Source organism: Ranitomeya imitator, chromosome 6 (assembly GCF_032444005.1).
Source record: "Ranitomeya imitator isolate aRanImi1 chromosome 6, aRanImi1.pri, whole genome shotgun sequence".
Taxonomy (NCBI): Eukaryota; Metazoa; Chordata; class Amphibia; order Anura; family Dendrobatidae; genus Ranitomeya; species Ranitomeya imitator.
Genome location: NC_091287.1, coordinates 179,117,258 through 179,137,407, shown reverse-complemented (window position 1 = coordinate 179,137,407; position 20,150 = coordinate 179,117,258). Strand labels below are relative to the sequence as shown.

General features: G+C 42.5%; 1 protein-coding gene across 3 annotated transcripts in view; it reads right to left on the bottom strand.

Annotated features, from left to right (window-relative positions):
• Nucleotides 1-20,150, bottom strand: part of DDC (dopa decarboxylase) — a 313,463-nt gene that overhangs the window by 57,386 nt on the left and 235,927 nt on the right. For all 3 annotated transcript variants that reach the window (XM_069730344.1, XM_069730340.1, XM_069730343.1), the window contains one exon: nt 13,322-13,420. In XM_069730344.1, coding sequence (XP_069586445.1) covers nt 13,322-13,420 — 99 coding nt within the window. The remainder of the gene's footprint in view (nt 1-13,321; nt 13,421-20,150) is intronic.

Below are 20,150 nucleotides of genomic sequence, written 5' to 3'. Positions count from 1 at the left end.
TTTTTGTAATTTTAAACCTCTTCATGACCGGAGGTATTTTTGGTTTTGCGTTTTCATTTTTTGTTACCCTTCTTCCCAGAACCATAACTTTTTTTTTTTCGTCAATATGGCCATGTGAGGGCTTGTTTTTTGTGGGACAAGTTGTACTTTTGAACGACAACATTGATTTTAACTTATCGTGTCCTGGAAAATGGGGAAAAAAATCAAAGTACCGTAAAATTGCAAAAAAAGTGCAATCCCACAGTTGTTTTTTGTTTGGCTTTTTACTAGGTTCACTAAATGCTAAAACTGACCTGCCATTATGATTCTCCAGGTCATTACGACTTCATAGATGCCAAACTTGTCTAGATTCTTTTTTATCTAAGTTCCAAACTTTGTTTAAAAAAAAGTTGTGCTATTTGCTAATACCTGTAGCGTCTCCATTTTTTGAGATATTGGGTCAGGTGAGGGCTTATTTTTTGCATGCCAAGCTGACGGTTTTTATGATACCATTTTGGTGCAGAAACAATCTTTTGATCACCCATTATTTCATTTTAATGCAATTTCGCGGTAACCCAAAAAAAAATGCAATTCTGGCATTCTGACTTTTTTTTTCTTGCTATGCCACCTAGCAACCAGGTTAATCTTTATTAAAATAGATAGATCGGGTGCTCCTGAATACGGCGATACCAAATATGTGTAGGTTTGATTTTTTTTAAATTGTTTTATTTTGAATGAGGCAAAAGGTGGGTGATTTGAACTTTATATATTTTTTAATATTTTTAAAAACATTGTTTTTTTCACTTTTGGCATGCTTCAATAGTTTCAATGGGAGACTAGAAACTGCCATAACCTGATCGGCTCTGCTACATACAGGTGATGATCAGATCGCCTGTATGTAGCAGAATACCTCACTTGCTATGAGCGCCGACCACGTGGCGCTCATAGCAATCCAGCAGTGACAAGCATAGAGGTCTCCAGGAGACCTCTAGTTGTCATGCCAACCGAACAGTGACCCGCGATCACTGATGGGCGGATTTCCGGCACTATTGCCAGAAATGCATGTTAAATGCCACTGTCAGCGTATGACAGCGGCATTTAACGGGTTAACAGCTGCAGGAGGTTCGCAATTCCTCCCGCGGCTGTTAGCGGCACATGTCAGCTGATAAGATCAGCTATCATATGCCGGAAAAGATGCGGGCTCATTGCTGTCATTGGTCGTTAAGGGGTTAATATGTAAAAGATGAAAAAAAAATATATATATATATATTGTTTAAAATACAAAAGAAATGTGTCATCTTTAACTTTAGGCCTTTTAGAGATCATTTCATCTTCAACTTGCTTAACTGTTCACAATAGCAGTAATTTTGACCAGGGGTGCCCAAATTTTCACAAGCAACTGTATATGTAAGCAGATGCACATTAGCAAACCGCCAGTACAGCTAAGGTTTATGTATGTGAATGATTTCACAATATCAAAAATGTATTTACTTAAGAATTTAAAAATGTGCTTTACTTTTTTGAATGTGTGTCATGTAAATGTGTGTCATGTAAATTGTAAAAGTATTTACATAAATCAATAATAAATAAAAGCAAAAAAGTGCTATCATCAAAGTGTACACTAGAGGGAGTCTATGTACATAACAATAGCTATTTCAGTCAATGCAGCGTTATGAGGCTTCTTTTTTATGAGATGGGTTTGCAAGTGTTAGTCTCTGAAGTAATGAACACTAAATACTGAAAATTTACAAAAACTAAAGAATTAAAGGGGTATTTCCATCTCAAATATCCTGTCTCAATATATAGCAGATGTAATAGCAAATACCTCCAATAAGTGCCATAACGAATCAGAAGAGCTATACAACATTTCTAATTGTGGGCATCTTATTATTATTACTCTTACTACATATTGGGATAGTATCTTGTAGATGGCAATACCCCTTCAAGGTACATGCAGAAAGCCCAGTAGGCTAACAAACAGTTGGTTGAAGACTATTCTTTGGCTACATTTATCAATCATTTCAATATTTAGAATTCCTTTAAATAAAAGGCTTATGTCTTATATCATTCATCATAGGGATTCCAATGCTACACCGATCATCAGAAGTGTAGCCACTGGATCTTCCAGGGCCAGCTGTGGTTTCCTGGAGATGCTGTCAGAATATCAACATTTCTACTGCAAAAATGTGGTGTTACTCATTGTCCACTGAAATCAATGACTGGCCATTTAATTCCTGGTTCTTCAAGTCTTCCAGACTCTGAAGTATTTCTTGCCTTAGGGTACCGTCACACAGTGCAATTTTCATTGCTACAACGGTACGATCCGTGACGCTCCAGCATCGTAACAATATCGCTCCAGCGTCGTAGACTGCTGTCACACTTTGCAATCTACGACGCTGGAGCGATAATTTCATGACGTATACGATATATGTTACACCATGCGATCATGCCGCCACAGCGGGACACTAGACGACGAAAGAAAGTTTCAAACGATCTGCTACGACGTACGATTCTCAGCGGTGTGCCTGATCGCAGGAGCGTGTCAGACACTGCGATATCGTAACTATATCGCTCGAACGTCACAAATCGTGCCGTCGTAGCGATCAAAATTGCACTGTGTGACGGTACCCTTAGATAAAAGAGGTGGCCAACTAAGGAACCTTTGCTATCACAACTAAACACCTTATTAGAGCAGATAAACATTGATCGTTCTAAAAGAAAAAATCATTAACTAGCAAAAAAAAGTGTGGAAGAATTAAACCAACATTTAAAAAGTTCCTTTAAAATCTGAATTCACTTTATTTATTTAAAGAATCACTCCAACGTTTTTTTTTTTTAATTTTACCTCTGAAGTGGTGTCACTAGTCTAAGCTCCCTGACTCTAGTATTAGGCCGGGTCACACTAGAGAGGAATACGGATGAGGGAGAGGCGCAAAAACAACGCATTGCACGCGGACCAATGATTCTCTATGGGACAGCTTCCCTTCAGCCATATATTTCTCTGCCGTATTTTACGGGCTGAGAAAACCGCAGCATGCTACGTTTGTCAGCGTATTGTGCATAAAATCCACCAATTAAAGTCTATGGGGGTGAGAAAAATACGAATTACACACGGAATATGAGTCTGACTTGCGAGAAATAGTGGTGTTCTATAGAAAAGCCGGAAATTCAGTGCGGTATACTGTAAAATCACACTGACAGAATAGAATAGAACAGATAGAATACATGTCTACACATAGAATAGGTAGATGTGTATATATATATATATATATATATATATATATATATATATATATACATACTGTGTATATGTTTTTATGAATATTTGAGCCCATGGATCCATTCTATGTCCACTTTGAAAGCCGGCGAGAAAATCTCGCCGTATGGATGCCATGCAGATGACACACAGATAATTTTTCACTGTTCAGAAACTTTTCTGCGTATCTCGGCCATAAAAAACGGACCGTATTTTTATTCGTTAGGTGTGACCCCAGCCTTATACTTACCAGCTGCTGTCTTCATATCTTATTGACGCAGCTCCAGTCTCCAGTAGATCTCTCCAGTGTTTTCTTGGCGATCCAGAAGTCACTACTTAATGTAAATCTACGAGCCAGAACAAATCCCTCATAGACTTGTATTGAGAACTTGCAACCGTTACCTCTGACTTCCGGGCAGTCGGATGCTGCGGACACAAAATTGAGGCAACCGGGACGAGCAGAAGATGGCAGCTGGTAAGTATAATACTAGGGTCAGGGAACTTAAATTAGTAGCACCACTCCAGCACTGAAATAATGAAAAACTGCTGGATTGGTGTTTTAATAATAAATGAACACATATCCCCCACTTACATAAATATTAAGAAAAGGACATTGTCTGTTTGAACAACAGCCACCCATAGACGCATCTTCCATTGCTGGTCCTTACCCATGTTTCCGACCCTAGACAAATGTTTATTTGTTGTTTATTTGCACTTTATTATTAGTAGTAAAGTAGAATTTCTATTCTGTATGGATTGGATGGAAACGGTTGAAAATAAAAATAAAAATTATTTTTCACCTTAGAAAAAAAAATTGTAATACATCCAATTTAATTTAAATTGGCTTTGATAGAAACATTTAAAATAGCACATTGGTACATGAAAGTACAGCTGCATTAAAATGAACCTATATTGATAGTCTATTTTCAGCTTTGTCTACTGTCGAGACATTCCATGTTTAATCCTTTATCAAACAAAGAACAAAACTAAATACTGATTTTGAAGTTGACTTCTTGAAATATTCACCACACCTATTCTACTATATATTGTGAAAAAAAGACTAAAAATTAGTTTTTAGAAAAAAAAATTGATTAGTCTTTGTTAGATTAAAGGTAAGTTCACACTGGGTGTTTTTACTGCATTTTTTTGCTGCTTTTTTATGCTAATTTTCAGTTGCTTTTTACAGTACCAGCAAAGCCTATGAGATTTCAGAAATCTCATACACACACACTGTTTTTTTTGTCATCAGGATTTTGTGCTTTGCAGCATTTTTTGACATAGAGCATGTCACTTCTTTCAGCGTTTTTGCAGTGTTTTTTTCACCCATTGGCTTGAATAGATGGTGAAAAAACACTGCAAATACGCAGATTAGCTTATCTTGCATCGTATGTGCTGCAGAAAAGTCAAGGACAGCAGGATGTGACATCATGGTCAGCTTCGCTACATCTAGATGGCAGGTTGCATGATGCATCCATACAGCCTGTCATCCAGCAGAGCGGACCCGAACCCCATTCACTTGAATGGGGGGCCCGACAATAGTGTTTGAAACACTGTCATATGCATGACAGCGCAGCAAACACCGCTTCTGATTGGCGGTGAAACCATCCCTGCCGGTCAGAGACAAAAGACAGTGGGAGCGCTCAGCTGTGATCGGAGGTTTAAAGTTTACCTCCGGTCACTGGTGGTAGCTGATGGGACTACTGTTCCCATCATCCTTTACCTGCTGCCACTAATAAGGCCGGGATCACACATACGCGAGATACGTCCAAGTCTCGCAGGTGAAAACCCAGCTCTGGTGCCGGCACTCCGGAGTGGAGCGTGCAGCTCCATGTATTGCTGTGTGGCTGCACGCTCCTCTCCTTAATGCCGGCGCCAGAGCTGGGTTTTCACCTGCGAGACTTGGCCGTATCTCGCGTATGTGTGATCCCGGCCTAACCGTGAGAGCAGGAGCGGATGATGGGAGTATTTATTAGCCGCTCCTGTACTGTAAATAAATAATTTAAAAAAAATACCTGCGTTTATTCCCCCCTATTTTTGATAACCAGCCAGGCAAAACTCACAGCTGGGGGCTGCAACCCTCAGCTGTCATCTTCAGCAAGGCTAAATATCAAGAATAGATGGGTCCCCATGCTGTATTTTTTAATTATTTAAATAAATAATTTAAAAAAACGGCATGGGGCTACCCCCATTTTTGACAACCAGCGTTGTCTCGGGCTGGTAAGGGGCTATGGATATTGGATATATATATATATATATATATATATACAGTTAGGTCCATATATATTTGGACAGAGACAACATTTTTCTAATTTTGGTAATAGACTTTACCACAATGAATGTTAAACAAAACAGTTCGGATGCAGTTGAAGTTCAGACTTTCAGCTTGCATTTGAGGGTATCCACATTAAAATTGGATGAAGGGTTTAGGAGTTTCAGCTCCTTAACATGTGCCACCCTGTTTTTAAAAGGACCAAAAGTAATTGGACAGATTCAATAATTTTAAATAAAATGTTAATTTTTAGTACTTGGTTGAAAACCCTTTGTTGGCAATGACTGCCTGAAGTCTTGAACTCATGGACATCACCAGACGCTGTGTTTCCTCCTTTTTGATGCTCTGCTAGGCCTTCACTGCGGTTTTTTTCAGTTGCTGTTTGTTTGTGGGCCTTTCTATCTGAAGTTTAGTCTTTAACAAGTGAAATGCATGCTCAATTGGGTTGAGATCAGGTGACTGACTTGGCCATTCAAGAATATTCCACTTCTTTGCTTTAATGAACTCCTGGGTTGCTTTGGCTTTATGTTTTGGGTCATTGTCCATCTGTAGTATGAATTGACGACCAATCAGTTTTGCTGCATTTGGCTGCATCTGAGCACACAGTATGGCTCTGAATACCTCAGAATTCATTCGGCTGCTTCTGTCCTGTGTCACATCATCAATAAACACTAGTGACCCAGTGCCACTGGCAGCCATGCATGCCCAAGCCATCACACTGCCTCCGCCGTGTTTTACAGATGATGTGGTATGCTTTGGATCATGAGCTGTACCACGCCTTCGCCATACGTTTCTCTTTCCATCATTCTTGTAGAGGTTGATCTTGGTTTTATCTGTCCAAAGAATGTTCTTCCAGAACTGTGCTGGCTTTTTTAGATATTTTTTTTAGCAAAGTCCAGTCTAGCCTTTTTATTCTTGATGCTTATGAGTGGGTGGTACATGTTAAGGAGCTGAAACTCCTAAACCCTTCATCCAATTTTAATGTGGATACCCTCAAATGAAAGCTGAAAGTCTGAACTTCAACTGCATCTGAATTGTTTTGTTTAAAATTCATTGTGGTAATGTCTATAACCAAAATTAGAAAAATGTTGTCTCTGTTCAAATATATATGGACCTAACTGTATACATATATACTAGCTGAAGACCCCTGGGTTGCGTTGCCCAGGCATAGTAACTAACTGTGGTTAGTTATAACAAATTATAATGATTATCCTCCATCCCATAGTCTCGTGCCCATATTCCCATCATACATATCCTCCATCCCATAGTCCCATGCCCATATACCCATCATACACATTCTCCATCCCATAGTCCCATGCCCAAATACCCATCATACATATCCTCAATTGCATAGTCCCGTCTCCATATACCCGTCACATATCCTCCACCCCATAGTTCCGTGTCCATATACCCATTATGACATCATCGTCGCCATGGCAATCTATTATGACATAACCTATTACAACCTATTATGACATCATCATCACCATGGCAACCATTATGACATAACCGTCACCATTGCAGCCTATTATGACATCATGGTCGCCATGGCAACCATTATGACATCATCTTCTCTATGGCAACCTTTATGACATTATCGTTGATACAAACACACACACACATGCACTCGTTTTATATATATATATATATATATATATATATATATATATATATATATATATACAGTGGGGCAAAAAAGTATTTAGTCAGTCAGCAATAGTGCAAGTTCCACCACTTAAAAAGATGAGAGGCGTCTGTAATTTACATCATAGGTAGATCTCAACTATGGGAGACAAACAGAAAAAAAAATCCAGAAAATCACATTGTCTGTTTTTTTAACATTTTATTTGCATATTATGGTGGAAAATAAGTATTTGGTCAGAAACAAAATTTCATCTCAATACTTTGTAATATATCCTTTGTTGGCAATGACAGAGGTCAAACGTTTTCTGTAAGTCTTCACAAGGTTGCCACACACTGTTGTTGGTATGTTGGCCCATTCCTCCATGCAGATCTCCTCTAGAGCAGAGGTCCCCAACTCCAGTCCTCAAGGCCCACCAACAGGTCATGTTTTCAGGATTTCCTTTACATTGCACAGGTGATGCAATTATTACCTGGGCAAGACTAAGGAAATCCTGAAAACATGACATGTTGGTGGGCCTTGAGGACTGGAGTTGGGGACCTCTGCTCTAGAGCAGTGATGTTTTTGGCTTTTCGCTTGGCAACACGGACTTTCAACTCCCTCCAAAGGTTTTCTATAGGGTTGAGATCTGGAGACTGGCTAGGCCACTCCAGGACCTTGAAATGCTTCGTACTAAGCCACTCCTTCGTTGCCCTGGCGGTGTGCTTTGGATCATTGTCATGTTGAAAGACCCAGCCACGTTTCATCTTCAATGCCCTTGCTGATGGAAGGAGGTTTGCACTCAAAATCTCACGATACATGGCCCCATTCATTCTTTCATGTACCCGGATCAGTCGTCCTGGCCCCTTTGCAGAGAAACAGCCCCAAAGCATGATGTTTCCACCACCATGCTTTACAGTAGGTATGGTGTTTGATGGATGCAACTCAGTATTCTTTTTCCTCCAAACACGACAAGTTGTGTTTCTACCAAACAGTTCCAGTTTGGTTTCATCAGACCATAGGACATTCTCCCAAAACTCCTCTGGATCATCCAAATGCTCTCTAGCAAACTTCAGACGGGCTCGGACATGTACTGGCTTAAGCAGTGGGACACGTCTGGCACTGCAGGATCTGAGTCCATGGTGGCGTAGTGTGTTACTTATGGTAGGCCTTGTTACATTGGTCCCAGCTCTCTGCAGTTCATTCACTAGGTCCCCCCGCGTGGTTCTGGGATTTTTGCTCACCGTTCTTGTGATCATTCTGACCCCACGGGGTGGGATTTTGCGTGGAGCCCCAGATCGAGGGAGATTATCAGTGGTCTTGTATGTCTTCCATTCTCTAATTATTGCTCCCACTGTTGATTTCTTCACTCCAAGCTGGTTGGCTATTGCAGATTCAGTCTTCCCAGCCTGGTGCAGGGCTACAATTTTGTTTCTGGTGTCCTTTGACAGCTCTTTGGTCTTCACCATAGTGGAGTTTGGAGTCAGACTGTTTGAGGGTGTGCACAGGTGTCTTTTTATACTGATAACAAGTTTAAACAGGTGCCATTACTACAGGTAATGAGTGGAGGAAAGAGGAGACTCTTAAAGAAGAAGTTAGAGGTCTGTGAGAGCCAGAAATCTTGATTGTTTGTTTCTGACCAAATACTTATTTTCCACCATAATATGCAAATAAAATGTTAAATAAACAGACAATGTGATTTTCTGGATTTTTTTTTCTCAGTTTGTCTCCCATAGTTGAGGTCTACCTATGATGTAAATTACAGACGCCTCTCATCTTTTTAAGTGGTGGAACTTGCACTATTGCTGACTGACTAAATACTTTTTTGCCCCACTGTATATATATATATATATATATATATATATATATATATATATATATATATATATATATACACACTGCTCAAAAAAGTAAAGGGAACACTTAAATGACAGAATATAACTCCAATTAAATCAAACATCTGTGAAATCAAACTGTCCACTTAGGAAGCAACACTGTTTGACAATCAATTTCACATGCTGTTATGCAAATGGAATAGACAACATATGGAAATAATTGGCAATTATGAAGACACTAAATAAAGGAGTCATTCTGCAGGTGGGGACCACAGACCACATCTCAGTACCAATGCTTTCTGGCTGATGTTTTGGTCACTTTTGAATGTTGGCGGTGCTTTCACACCCGTGGTAGCATGAGACGGGCTCTACAACCCACACAAGTGGCTCAGATAGTGCTGCTCATCCCGGATAGCACATCAATTCAAGCTGTGGCAAGAAGGTTTGCTGCTTCTGTCACCATAGTGTCCAGAGGCTGGAGGTGCTACCAGGAGACAGGCCAGTACACCAGGAGGTGTGGAGGGGGCCGTAGAAGGGCAACAACCCAGCAGCAGGACCTCTACCTCAGCCTTTGTGCAAGGAGGAACAAGAGGAGCACTGCCAGAGCCCTGCAAAATGACCTCCAGCAGGCCACAAATGTGCATGAGTCGACACAAACGGTTAGAAACCGACTCCATGAGGATGATCTGAGTGCCCGACATCCACTGATGGGGGTTGTGCTCACAGCCCAACACCGTGCAGGACACTTAGCATTTGCAACAGAATACCAGGATTGGCAAATTCACCACTGATGCCCTGTGCTCTTTACAGATGAAAGCAGGTTCACACTGTGCACATGTGACAGATGTGACAGAGTCTGGAGACGCCGTGGAGAGCGATCTGCTGCCTGCAACATCCTTCAGTATGACCGGTTTGGCAGTGGGTCAGTAATGGTGTGGGGTGGCATTTCTTTGAAGGGCTGCACAGCCCTCCATGTGCTCGTCAGATGTAGCCTGACTGCCATTAGGTACTGATATGAGATCCTCAGACCCCTTGTGAAACCATATGCTGGTGCGGTTGGCTCTGGGTTCCTCCTAATGTAGGACAATGCCAGACCTCATGTGGCTGGAGTGTGTCAGCAGTTCCTGCAAGATGAAGGCATTGAAGCTATGGACTGGCCCGCCCGTTCCTCAGACCTGAATCTGATTGAACACATCTGGGACATCATGTCTCGCTCCATCCACCAATGTCACGTTGCTCCAACAGAGTGTCCAGGAGTTGGTGGATGCTTTTGTCCAGGTCTGGGAAGAGATCCCTCAGGAGACCATCTGCTGCCTCATCAGGAGCATGCCCAGGCATTGTAGGGAGGTCATACAGGCACATGGAGGCCACACACAACTGAACATCATTTCCTTGTCTTGAGGCATTTCCACTGAAGCTGGATCAGCCTGCAATTTGATTTTCCACTTTGATTTTGAGCATCATTCCAACTCCAGACCTCCATGGGATATTAGTTGTGATTTACATTGATCATTTTTAGGTTTTACTGTTCTCAACGCATTCCACTATATAATGAATAAAGATTTACAACTGGAATATTTCATTCAGTGATATCTAGTATGTGAGATTTTAGTGTTCCCTAATTCTATGTGTATACAGTGGGGAAAAAATGTTTAGTCAGACACCAATTGTGCACGTTCTCCCACTTAAAAAGATGAGAGAGGCCTGTAATTTACATCATAGGTAGACCACAACTATGCGAGTCAAAATTAGAAAACAAATCCAGAAAATCACCTTGTCTGATTTGGCAAGATTCATTTTGTAAATTATGATGGAAAATAAGTATTTTGTCACCTAAAAACATTTCTGGCTCTCACAGACCTGTAACTTCTTCTTTAAGAGGTTCCTCTGTCCTCCACTAATTACCTGTAGTAATGGCACCTGTTTGAACTTTTTATCAGTATAAAAGACACCTGTCCTGAACCTCAAACAGTCGCACTCCAAACTCCACTATGGTGAAGACCAAAGAGTTGTTGAAGGACACCAGAAACAAAATTGTAGCCCTGCACCAGGCTGGGAAGACCAAATCTGCAATAGGCAAGCAGCTTGGTATGATGAAATCAACTGTGGGAGCAATAATAAGAAAATGTAAGACATACAAAACCACTGATAATCTCCCTCGATCTGGGGCTCCACGCAAGATCTCACCCCGTGGGGTCAAAATGATCACAAGAATAGTGAGCAAAAATCCCAGAACCATATGGGGGGGCCCTAGTTAATGACCTGCATAGAGCTGAGACCTCTGTATCAAAGGCTACCATTAGTAGCACACTATGCCGCCAGAGATTCAGATCCTGCAGTGCCAGACATGTCCCTCTACTTAAAGGGAATCTGTCACCCCAAAATTCGCCTATAAACTAAGGCCACCGGCATCAGGGGCTTATCTACAGCATTCTGTAATGCTGTAGATAACCAACCCATGTAACCTGAAAGATAAGAAAAACAAGTTAGATTATACTCACCCAAGGGCGGTCCCAGTGCGGTCCGGTGTGATGGGCGTCGCGGTCCGGGTCCAGCGCCTCCCATCTTCATGCGATGACGTCCTCTTCTTTGCTTCCTGTCGCGGCTCCTGCGCAGACTTTATCTGCCCTTTTGAAGGCAGAGCAAAGTACTGCAGTGTGCAGGCGACGGGAAAGGTAAGAGAGGTCCGGCAACTGCGCTCTGCAGTACTTTGCTCTGCTTTCAACAGGGCAGAGAAAGTACGCCTGCGCAGGAGTCACGGCAGGAAGCAAAGAAGAGGACGACATCATATGAAGATAGGAAGGGCTGGACCCAGACCGCAACGCCCATTGGACCGGACCGCACCTGGGTGAGTATAATCTAACTTTTTTTTCTTCTCTTTCAGGTTACATCTTGTACATCTTGTACTCTGTATCTTCCCCACCTCATTGTAGATTGTAAGCTCTCACATGCAGGAGGGTTGTATTATTTTGCTTTAATCATTATATTATTGTTTACGCTGTTACTTATGACTGGTGTGGTTGAAACTGTTTAACTGTAAAACGCTGCGGAATATGTTGGCGCTATATAAATAAAGATTATCATCATTATTATTATTAATGCTGAGTTGTATCCAAAGATCTATCTACTGTGAAGCATGGGGGTGGCAACATCATTTTTGGGGGCTGTTTCTCTGCAAAGGGACCAGGATAACTGATCCATGTACTATACATGAAAGAATGAATGGGGCCATGTATCGTGGGATTTTGAGTGCAAGGGCATTGAAGATGAAATGTGGATGGATCTTTCAGCATGATAATGATCCCAAGCACACTGCCAGGGCGATGAAGGAGTGGCTTCGTAAGAAGCAGATGAAGGTCCTACAGTGGCCTAGCCAGTCTCCAGATCTCAACCCCATAGAAAACCTTTGGAGGAAGTTAAAAGTCCATGTTGCCCAGCGACAGTCCCAAAACATCACTGCTCTAGAGAAGATCTGCATGGAGGAATGGGCCAACATACCACCAATAGCATGTGCCAACCTTGTGAAAACTTGCAGAAAATGTTTGACCTCTGTCATTGCCAGCAAAGGATATATATTAAAATATTGAGATGAACTTTTGTTAATGACCAAATACTTATTTTCCACCATAATTCACAAAATAAATCTTGCCAAATCAGACAAGGTGATTTTCTGGATTTGTTTTCTCATTTTGACTCTCATAGTTGTGGTCTACCTATGATGTCAGTTACAGGCCTCTCTCATCTTTTTAAGTGGGAGAACTTGCACAATTGGTGGCTGACTAAACACTTTTTTTCCCCACTGTATATCTATTCTATTCTTACCTGTCAGTGTGACTTACTGTAGCGGCACATGAATTAACAAAATTAACAGCTTTTTAAAGGATCTAGAGGTATGGATCTACAAGAAGTACCGTAGTTTGTTTTTTTTTTCTCTGGGAGCACTCAACTTTATTAGCAGGCACAAAGAGACACAAGTAAGCCCCAAAAACGCAACAAAAAACGCACCAATACATGTGTTGTTGCCGTAGCCTCTTTCCTGCCAAGAAATCAGGTTTTGCTGGAAAAAAATAAAAACGCCCAGTGTGAACTTACCCTAAAGGAGCTTTAAGCATTTTAAAATAGATGTTGTATTCTCAGGATAAGCGATCAATATCAAGTCCCAGCTCGCCAACCGATCAGCTGTTTGAAAGGGATTTTGTATCAGAAAAGAACCTCAGTGACTTTATCGTGTCACTGCTCCGTACATGAGAACACAATGCTTTGAATAATGACTGTGATGCAGCTATCTACCAGTCACTCGCTATTAACAGCCTTGAAAAGGAAAAATTGTAATTGGTATCTATAATTTTACATTTCTTTACCTTTCGAATGTAATCCTGAAGTCCTTTTACACCATACATCCTCAAGACAAACCACAATTTTAAAGAGCGAAACCTTCTCCCCAGTGGGATCTGCCAGTGCTTGAAAAAAAAAAAAAAACAGCATTTTTTAACTAAGATAACTAATTTGGGAGCGCGCTAGATACAACAATGGTTGTTCCAAAAACGGTCTTTCACAATGTCCACCCTATTTATGTATTTTAGACACTATCTTTGCCTTGTTTGACAAGAGGTGTGACTTCACTGAAAAAGACATAGTTCAACATTTGTTTTGGTGCCAATTTACGCCACAAAGTAAGCCAAGTGGTATGTGGTGTAAACTCAAACAGACAATTCTGCGGGATTTTGAGACTATCTAGTCTAAGTTTGCACTAGGTATTGACAGTGTTCATAAATATGCATCACTATATTCACAACTTTAGAATTAGAATTATCTCTATTTACACTTATGTTTTCTAAATAACAACTATGTGAATAAATCACATTCTAGAACATGAAATATAGCCCTGCACTATAGAAATAAATTGGTATAAGTTAATAACAGGTAACTAATTATTAGATTTATTACAGGTACATAACTCAGTTTTGAGTGAACAAAAGATACTATATAATAGAAGTGTAAAGTAAGTCAAAGTTTAGGAAAAGTAGTGTAAAGTAGTGATGTCTGTCAAGATTTTTTATTTGGCAAGGAAATTTGATATGTATTGAAGCTACTCAATGCAAATCAAATGTTCCTTATTCTGTTTATTATTGTCTTAAATTATTTTTTATCACTACATATTGAGCAGAATTAAGTCTCTTGATTAGCTGCTACTGCTAATATATATTATGGTACAGCTTATTGTAACATGCATTCTTACTTCTAGCAGCTAATCAAAATCATAAAAATGTACTGCTTTTTGCAAAGGTTTTTAAAAAACAGTACATTATACTTCTCCTGTTATTCAGCTATTGCACCTCCATTAATAGCTCCCAACATAATGTGATACCCCAACAGTTCTCACACACAGTCAAACATAGTCCTTCAAACAGTATGTCCCTCATACAGTAAGGAAAGGCATGAGCGGAGGCCGACATGACAATGGGTTGGAGGGTGGAGGGAAGGATAATTAAGGGGTTGGTCATAGTGGGGTAGTATATAAAGTCGGGTTAGGGGTGGGGTCCAGTCAGTTCCCGCTTTCTGGGTTCAAGAAGTGTACTCTGTGCACTCACCATGTCCGGAATTGACAGAGTACTGGAGAGCTTGAGGGCCGCAGCAGCATCGCATCCCCAAGGCTGGTTAGAAGCCTCCAGGGACCCTCCAGGCCGGACGCCGGTAAGATCCAAGGCCAGCAGGCCCCCGCCTGGGAGGAATCCTACGGCCAGGCGGGATCCGGTGGCAGTTGCTAGGCCATCGTCTCACAGCGATTTGGGGGCAGAGACAGTGCGCACCAGGCAGCGTGTGGGGCCTGAAATTACAGGAGGCCACAGCAGCGAGGTTCATGTCTGGCGGCCTGCCTCAGCATTTTTGAATACCACTGCAGGCTCTGAGGACGGTGAAGCAGTGTGCGGCTTGGGCTTGTATGGGATCGGGCCGCCCCTTCTTTCAGTACAGCAGTGTTTTTTCCGGCTCCCAGGGATCCTGGCAGATTGGCATCTTTTTCTCGGGGGTGTGCCTCTGATGGGGGGGTCGGTGTGCTGCAGGGGCATCTGCACAGGTAAGTCCCCCTACTGAGAGTCAGCGGTCAGGGCACCTCTTCCCTTTATCGGAGCAATTTCCAGAGGCACAGCCATCTGCGCAATCTCAAAGATCATGCCAGCAGTCACCAGTGGATGGGACAGGTCAGGACAGTTTAGCACACGGGCATTTGGATCCAGGAATTCCGACTGGAGGGCTCACAGCTCCCTCGCAGCCTGGTGAGTATGTGTCCATGTCTGGTCTGTGTCTGCAAATCTTATCCTCCCCTGCTTTTAGTAGTAGTCGGGGGATGTGAGCAGTGCTAATGTGGGGGCAGGGGTTGCAGGTGATATGGATAGAGCGGGGATTTGTGAGGTCTTAGCTAATGTGCGGGATTTGCTGGCTAGGTTGGATCGCGGGATGGTCGAGCAGAGGCATTTGGCAGTGTGGGTGGGTCCGCAAGTGTGGCCTGTTAGGTCGGATGGGGTGGCGGTTTTGACAGCTGAACCCATCTCCGTATCAGTACAGATGGAAAAAGAATATAGGATTCACTTAGATGATAGGGCACACTGGGAGGTCTATGTGTGCTTTGAAGGTCCATTGGGGTCACATCTTAAAAAGGAGGTCAGGGAGAAGATTTCAAATGGCGAATATGTTGAACTTTTTTCCCTGCTTCCTTTGGAGAAAGAGGATAGTAAACAAAGAGGATGAGGAGAAGCGAAGGTGGGGTGTGATTCCCTAGACGTTTATTAGTTGGCTTCAGGCTTTTGCCATTTTAGCCAGCGTTATAGGGGAAAAGGCGCCGGAGAATTGCTCTGGGTTCTTTTGCTATATGGACTCCATCAGTGAGGCTCATAGGGTATATGAGGGTCAGGTGTGGCTAAGGTACGATGAGCAATTCAGACAAAGGAAGGCTATTTGGCCTGAACTTAGGTGGGACCAAAAGGACATTGGGCTCTGTGAGTTATGGCACAGAATAAGTTTGGCCATTCCTTTCAAGGGGGGGGAAGGAGGTTCCTTATCTAAGTAGATATCCAGAGAGAGAAAAGGCGGATTTGTTGTCTTCATCATCCCGGCCCCTCCTTTTGTTGCTAATCCTGTTATTAAAAATCTGCGGTCAGCAATGTAGAGGTAGTTTCGGAGAAATTAGGTAAGGAGGTGGCATTGGGTCGCATGGCAGGTCCTTTCACTGTGCCACCGTTTGAGGATCTAGTTGTTTAACTTTTGGGGTAGTGCCCAAGAAGGAAGCGGGAATGTTTCGGTTGATTCATCATCTGTCATATCCTCAGGGGCTGTCTGTTAATGACGGTATTGACCCTGAGCTCTGCTCTGTGGTTTACGCGTCATTTGATGAAGCCGTAGCTCGGGTTTGTATGTTCAGCAAAGGGGCCCTCTTTGCTAAGACGGATATTGAGTCAGCGTTCCGGTTATTGCCGATTCATCCAAACAGTGTTTAAATTATTGGGTTGTTTTTGGAATGGGGTTTTTTTTTTGTGGAAAGGTGTTTGCTGATGGGTTGTTCTCTATCGTGCTCCCTGTTCGAGGCTTTGAGTTCTTTTTTGGAATGGGTGGTTTGGGATGTTTTGGGTTGCGATTCTGTCATTCACTATCTGGATGACTTTTTGTGCATTGACCCGGCCGGGTCTGATCATTGCCACAGGATTTTGAGAGCAATTGAGTGGGTGGCTGATCATTTTGGAGTTCCATTGGCTTCGGGCAAAGCGGAAGGCCCGAGCACGTGCTTAGGTTTTTTGGGCATGGTCATTGATACTGTAAATTGGGAGTTCCGATTGCCGGAAGAGAAGGTGGTCGGGTTGCAGGAGGAGGTGGTCAGGGCTCGTCATTTGAAGAAATTGTCGTTGCAGGATCTCCAGTTGTTGTTAGGGAAGCTTAATTTTGTGTGTGAAGTCATGCCGATGGGGAGAGTCTTTTCAAGAAGGTTGACCGGCACCACGGCCGGAGCTCGGGCACCTCATCATTTTATCCGGTTGTCGAGAAAAAAATGCGAAACGCCAGAATTACGTTTTTTGGTCGCCGTGACATTGCATTAAAACGCAATAACGGGCGATCAAAAGAATGTATCAGCACCAAAATGCTATAATTAAAAACGTCATCTCGGCACGCAAAAAATAAGCCCTCAACCGACCCCAGATCATGAAAAATGGAGATGCTACGGGTATCGGAAAATGGCGCAATTTTTTTTAATTTTTTTTTTAGCAAAGTTTGGAATTTTTTTTCACCACTTAGGTAAAAAATAACCTAGTCATGTTAGGTGTCTATGAACTCGTACTGACCTGGACAATCATAATGGCAGGTCAGTTTTAGCATTTAGTGAACCTAGCAAAAAAGCCAAGCAAAAAACAAGTGTGGGATTGCACTTTTTTTGCAATTTCACCGCACTTGGAATTTTTTTCCTGTTTTCTAGTACACGACATACTAAAACCAATGGTGTCGTTCAAAAGTACAACTCGTCCCGCAAAAAATAAGCCCTTACATGGCCAAATTGACGGAAAAATAAAAAGGTTACGGCTCTGGGAAGGAGAGGAGTGGAAAACGAACACGGAAAAACGTAAAATCCCAAGGTCATGAAGGGGTTAAGGCCAAGTGGTGTCCGACAAAATGGCCAGCGGCTTGGGTTTCTTCAGGTTTGGTACAGGATATTGTATTGTTGGAGATCTTTCCCATTCTAAAGGCGGGGCATTTGTGGAAAAAGGAGTTCCATGACAGGCGAGTACGTTTTAACTGTGACAATATGGGGGTGGTATGCGCAATCAATTGTCTGATTGCGTCGTCACCTCCAGTGGTGCATGTGCTGAGACAGTTGGTTTTGTCATGTTTGGCTTTGAATTCCCATGTGACGGCGTCTCATGTGCCGGGTTTACATAATATCATCGCTGACTCTCTTTCTCATTTGCAGTTCGATCGTTTTTGGTTGTTGGCTCCGGAGGCGGAGGTCTTCGGCTTGGAGTGCCCTGCGGAACTTTGGCATGTGGTATTCGGGATGCTGAGTCATTGATACAGTCGTCGTTGGCTCCCAGAACCTGAGAGGCTTATCAGGCGATTTGGTTGTCTTGGGAGGGTTTGTTAGCAGTGGGCTCCAGTGAGCCAGGTGTAGATGAGCAGGCGGGACCATTGCTGAACTGGTTGATTCGAGGGGCGTTGGAGGGTTGGTCGTTTGCAAAGGTGTCACGTGTTATGGCAGCCTTGGCCTTTAGTTTTAAGTTACGGGGTCAGTAAGATTTGTCCAAGGTCTATTTGATGAAACAGGCAGTCAATGGTTTTCATAGGAATCATTGTCAGGGAGGCTTGAGGCGTCATGTATTCTTTATTTTGTTGGAAAGATTGGGAGGGGCTTTAGCATCTCTATGTTTGTTGGATTTTGAACTTTGTTTATGTTGGCTTTTTCTTTTGCTTTCTTTGGGGCACTGAGAGTTGGAGAACTGGTGTCACCTAGCAAGAAAGTGATGGGGGGGATTTTGGCTAGAGATGTGTCGTTGTCATACGGTCGAGTGGAGTTTTGGTTACATTGGTCGAAGTCTGATCAAAAAGAAAAAGGTATACGGGTCGTGTTAGGCTCGATTGCTTGTTTGGCTATGTGTCCGGTTAATTGTTTGACACATTTTTGGAATCTCCAGCCCAATTGGGAAGGATTCTTATTGTGTCACGCGGATTGTTCATTTTTATCTCGGTATCAGTGTACGGTGGTTTTTAGGAGGGCTGTTGGGATTGGAAGAATCTTGTTTTGCTCCTCACTCTTTTAGGATTGGACTGCAACAGATCCAGCTTTGGGAGGCTTGGGGGCTGAGGCTATTTGGCATATTGGAAGATTGCGGTCCAAAAGGTATTGCAGTTATGTTAGGCCGCAAGGGGTGGTCGGGGATTGTTAATATTAATATGTCGATTGTGCTTTCTTACTAAGTGTTGTTTAGAGCCTTATGTTTGTGTTGTTTGTTGTGAATTCTGTGGCAGAGCTCCCTCCTGTGGTCACAAGTGGTACTTCGGCTGATTCTCTCTGTGAGCTTCTGTTGGTGGAGGGAAGTGGTACTGCGGCTTCTGAGTTTCCTCCCTCAGGTGATCTGGTGAGGTTGTTAGGTGCTTCTCTACTTAACTCCACCTAATGCTTTGATCCTGGCTTCCTGTCAATGTTCCAGTGTTGGACTTGCTTTTCCCTGGATCATTCCTGTGGCCTGCTGCTCTGCATAGCTAAGTTCTTCTTTGCTATTTGTTTGCTATTTTTTCTGTCCAGCTTGTCTAATTTTTTGCTGGAAGCTCTGGGACGCAAAGGGTGTACCTCCGTGCCGTTAGTTCGGTACGGAGGGTCTTTTTGCCCCCTTTGCGTGGTTTTCTTTAGGGTTTTGTGTAGACCGCAAAGTTACCTTTTCTATCCTCGATCTGTTAAGAAAGTCGGGCCTAACTTTGCTGAATCTATTTCATCTCTACGTTTGTCCTTTCATCTTAACTCACAGTCATTATATGTGGGGGGCTGCCTTTTCCTTTGGGGTATTTCTCTGAGGCAAGGTAGGCTTATTTTCTATCTTCAGGCTAGTTAGTTTCTCAGGCTGTGCCGAGTTGCATAGGCAGAGTTAGGCGCAATCCACGGCTGCCTCTAGTGTTGTTTGGAGAGGATTAGGGATTGCGGTCCGCAGAGTTCCCACGTCTCAGAGCTCGTTCTATGATTTTGGGTTATTGTCAGATCACTGTATGTGCTCTGACCGCTATGTCCATTGTAGTACTGAATTGCCTTTCATAACAGTACAGGAAGCCAAAAGTACTAATGATTCTCAATAGAGGGAAAAAAGAAGTTCTGAGACCATTTTTTTTTCTTTGCACTGTGTTTTGCCTTTTTTTTCCCCTAGACATTTGGGTGGTTCAGTACACAGGTGTAGCGATGGACATTAGAAGTCTGTCTTCATTTGTGGATCTGCTCTCGGCAAGAGTACAAAAGATTCAAGACACTATTGATCAGAAAGCTATGTTGGAACCAAGAATTCCTATTCCTGATTTGTTTTTTGGAGATAGAACTAAGTTTCTGAGTTTCAAAAATAATTGTAAATTATTTCTGGCCTTGAAACCTCGCTCCTCTGGTGATCTAGTTCAACAGGTTTTGATGGTTATTTCTTTTTTGCGCGGCGACCCTCAGGACTGGGCATTTTC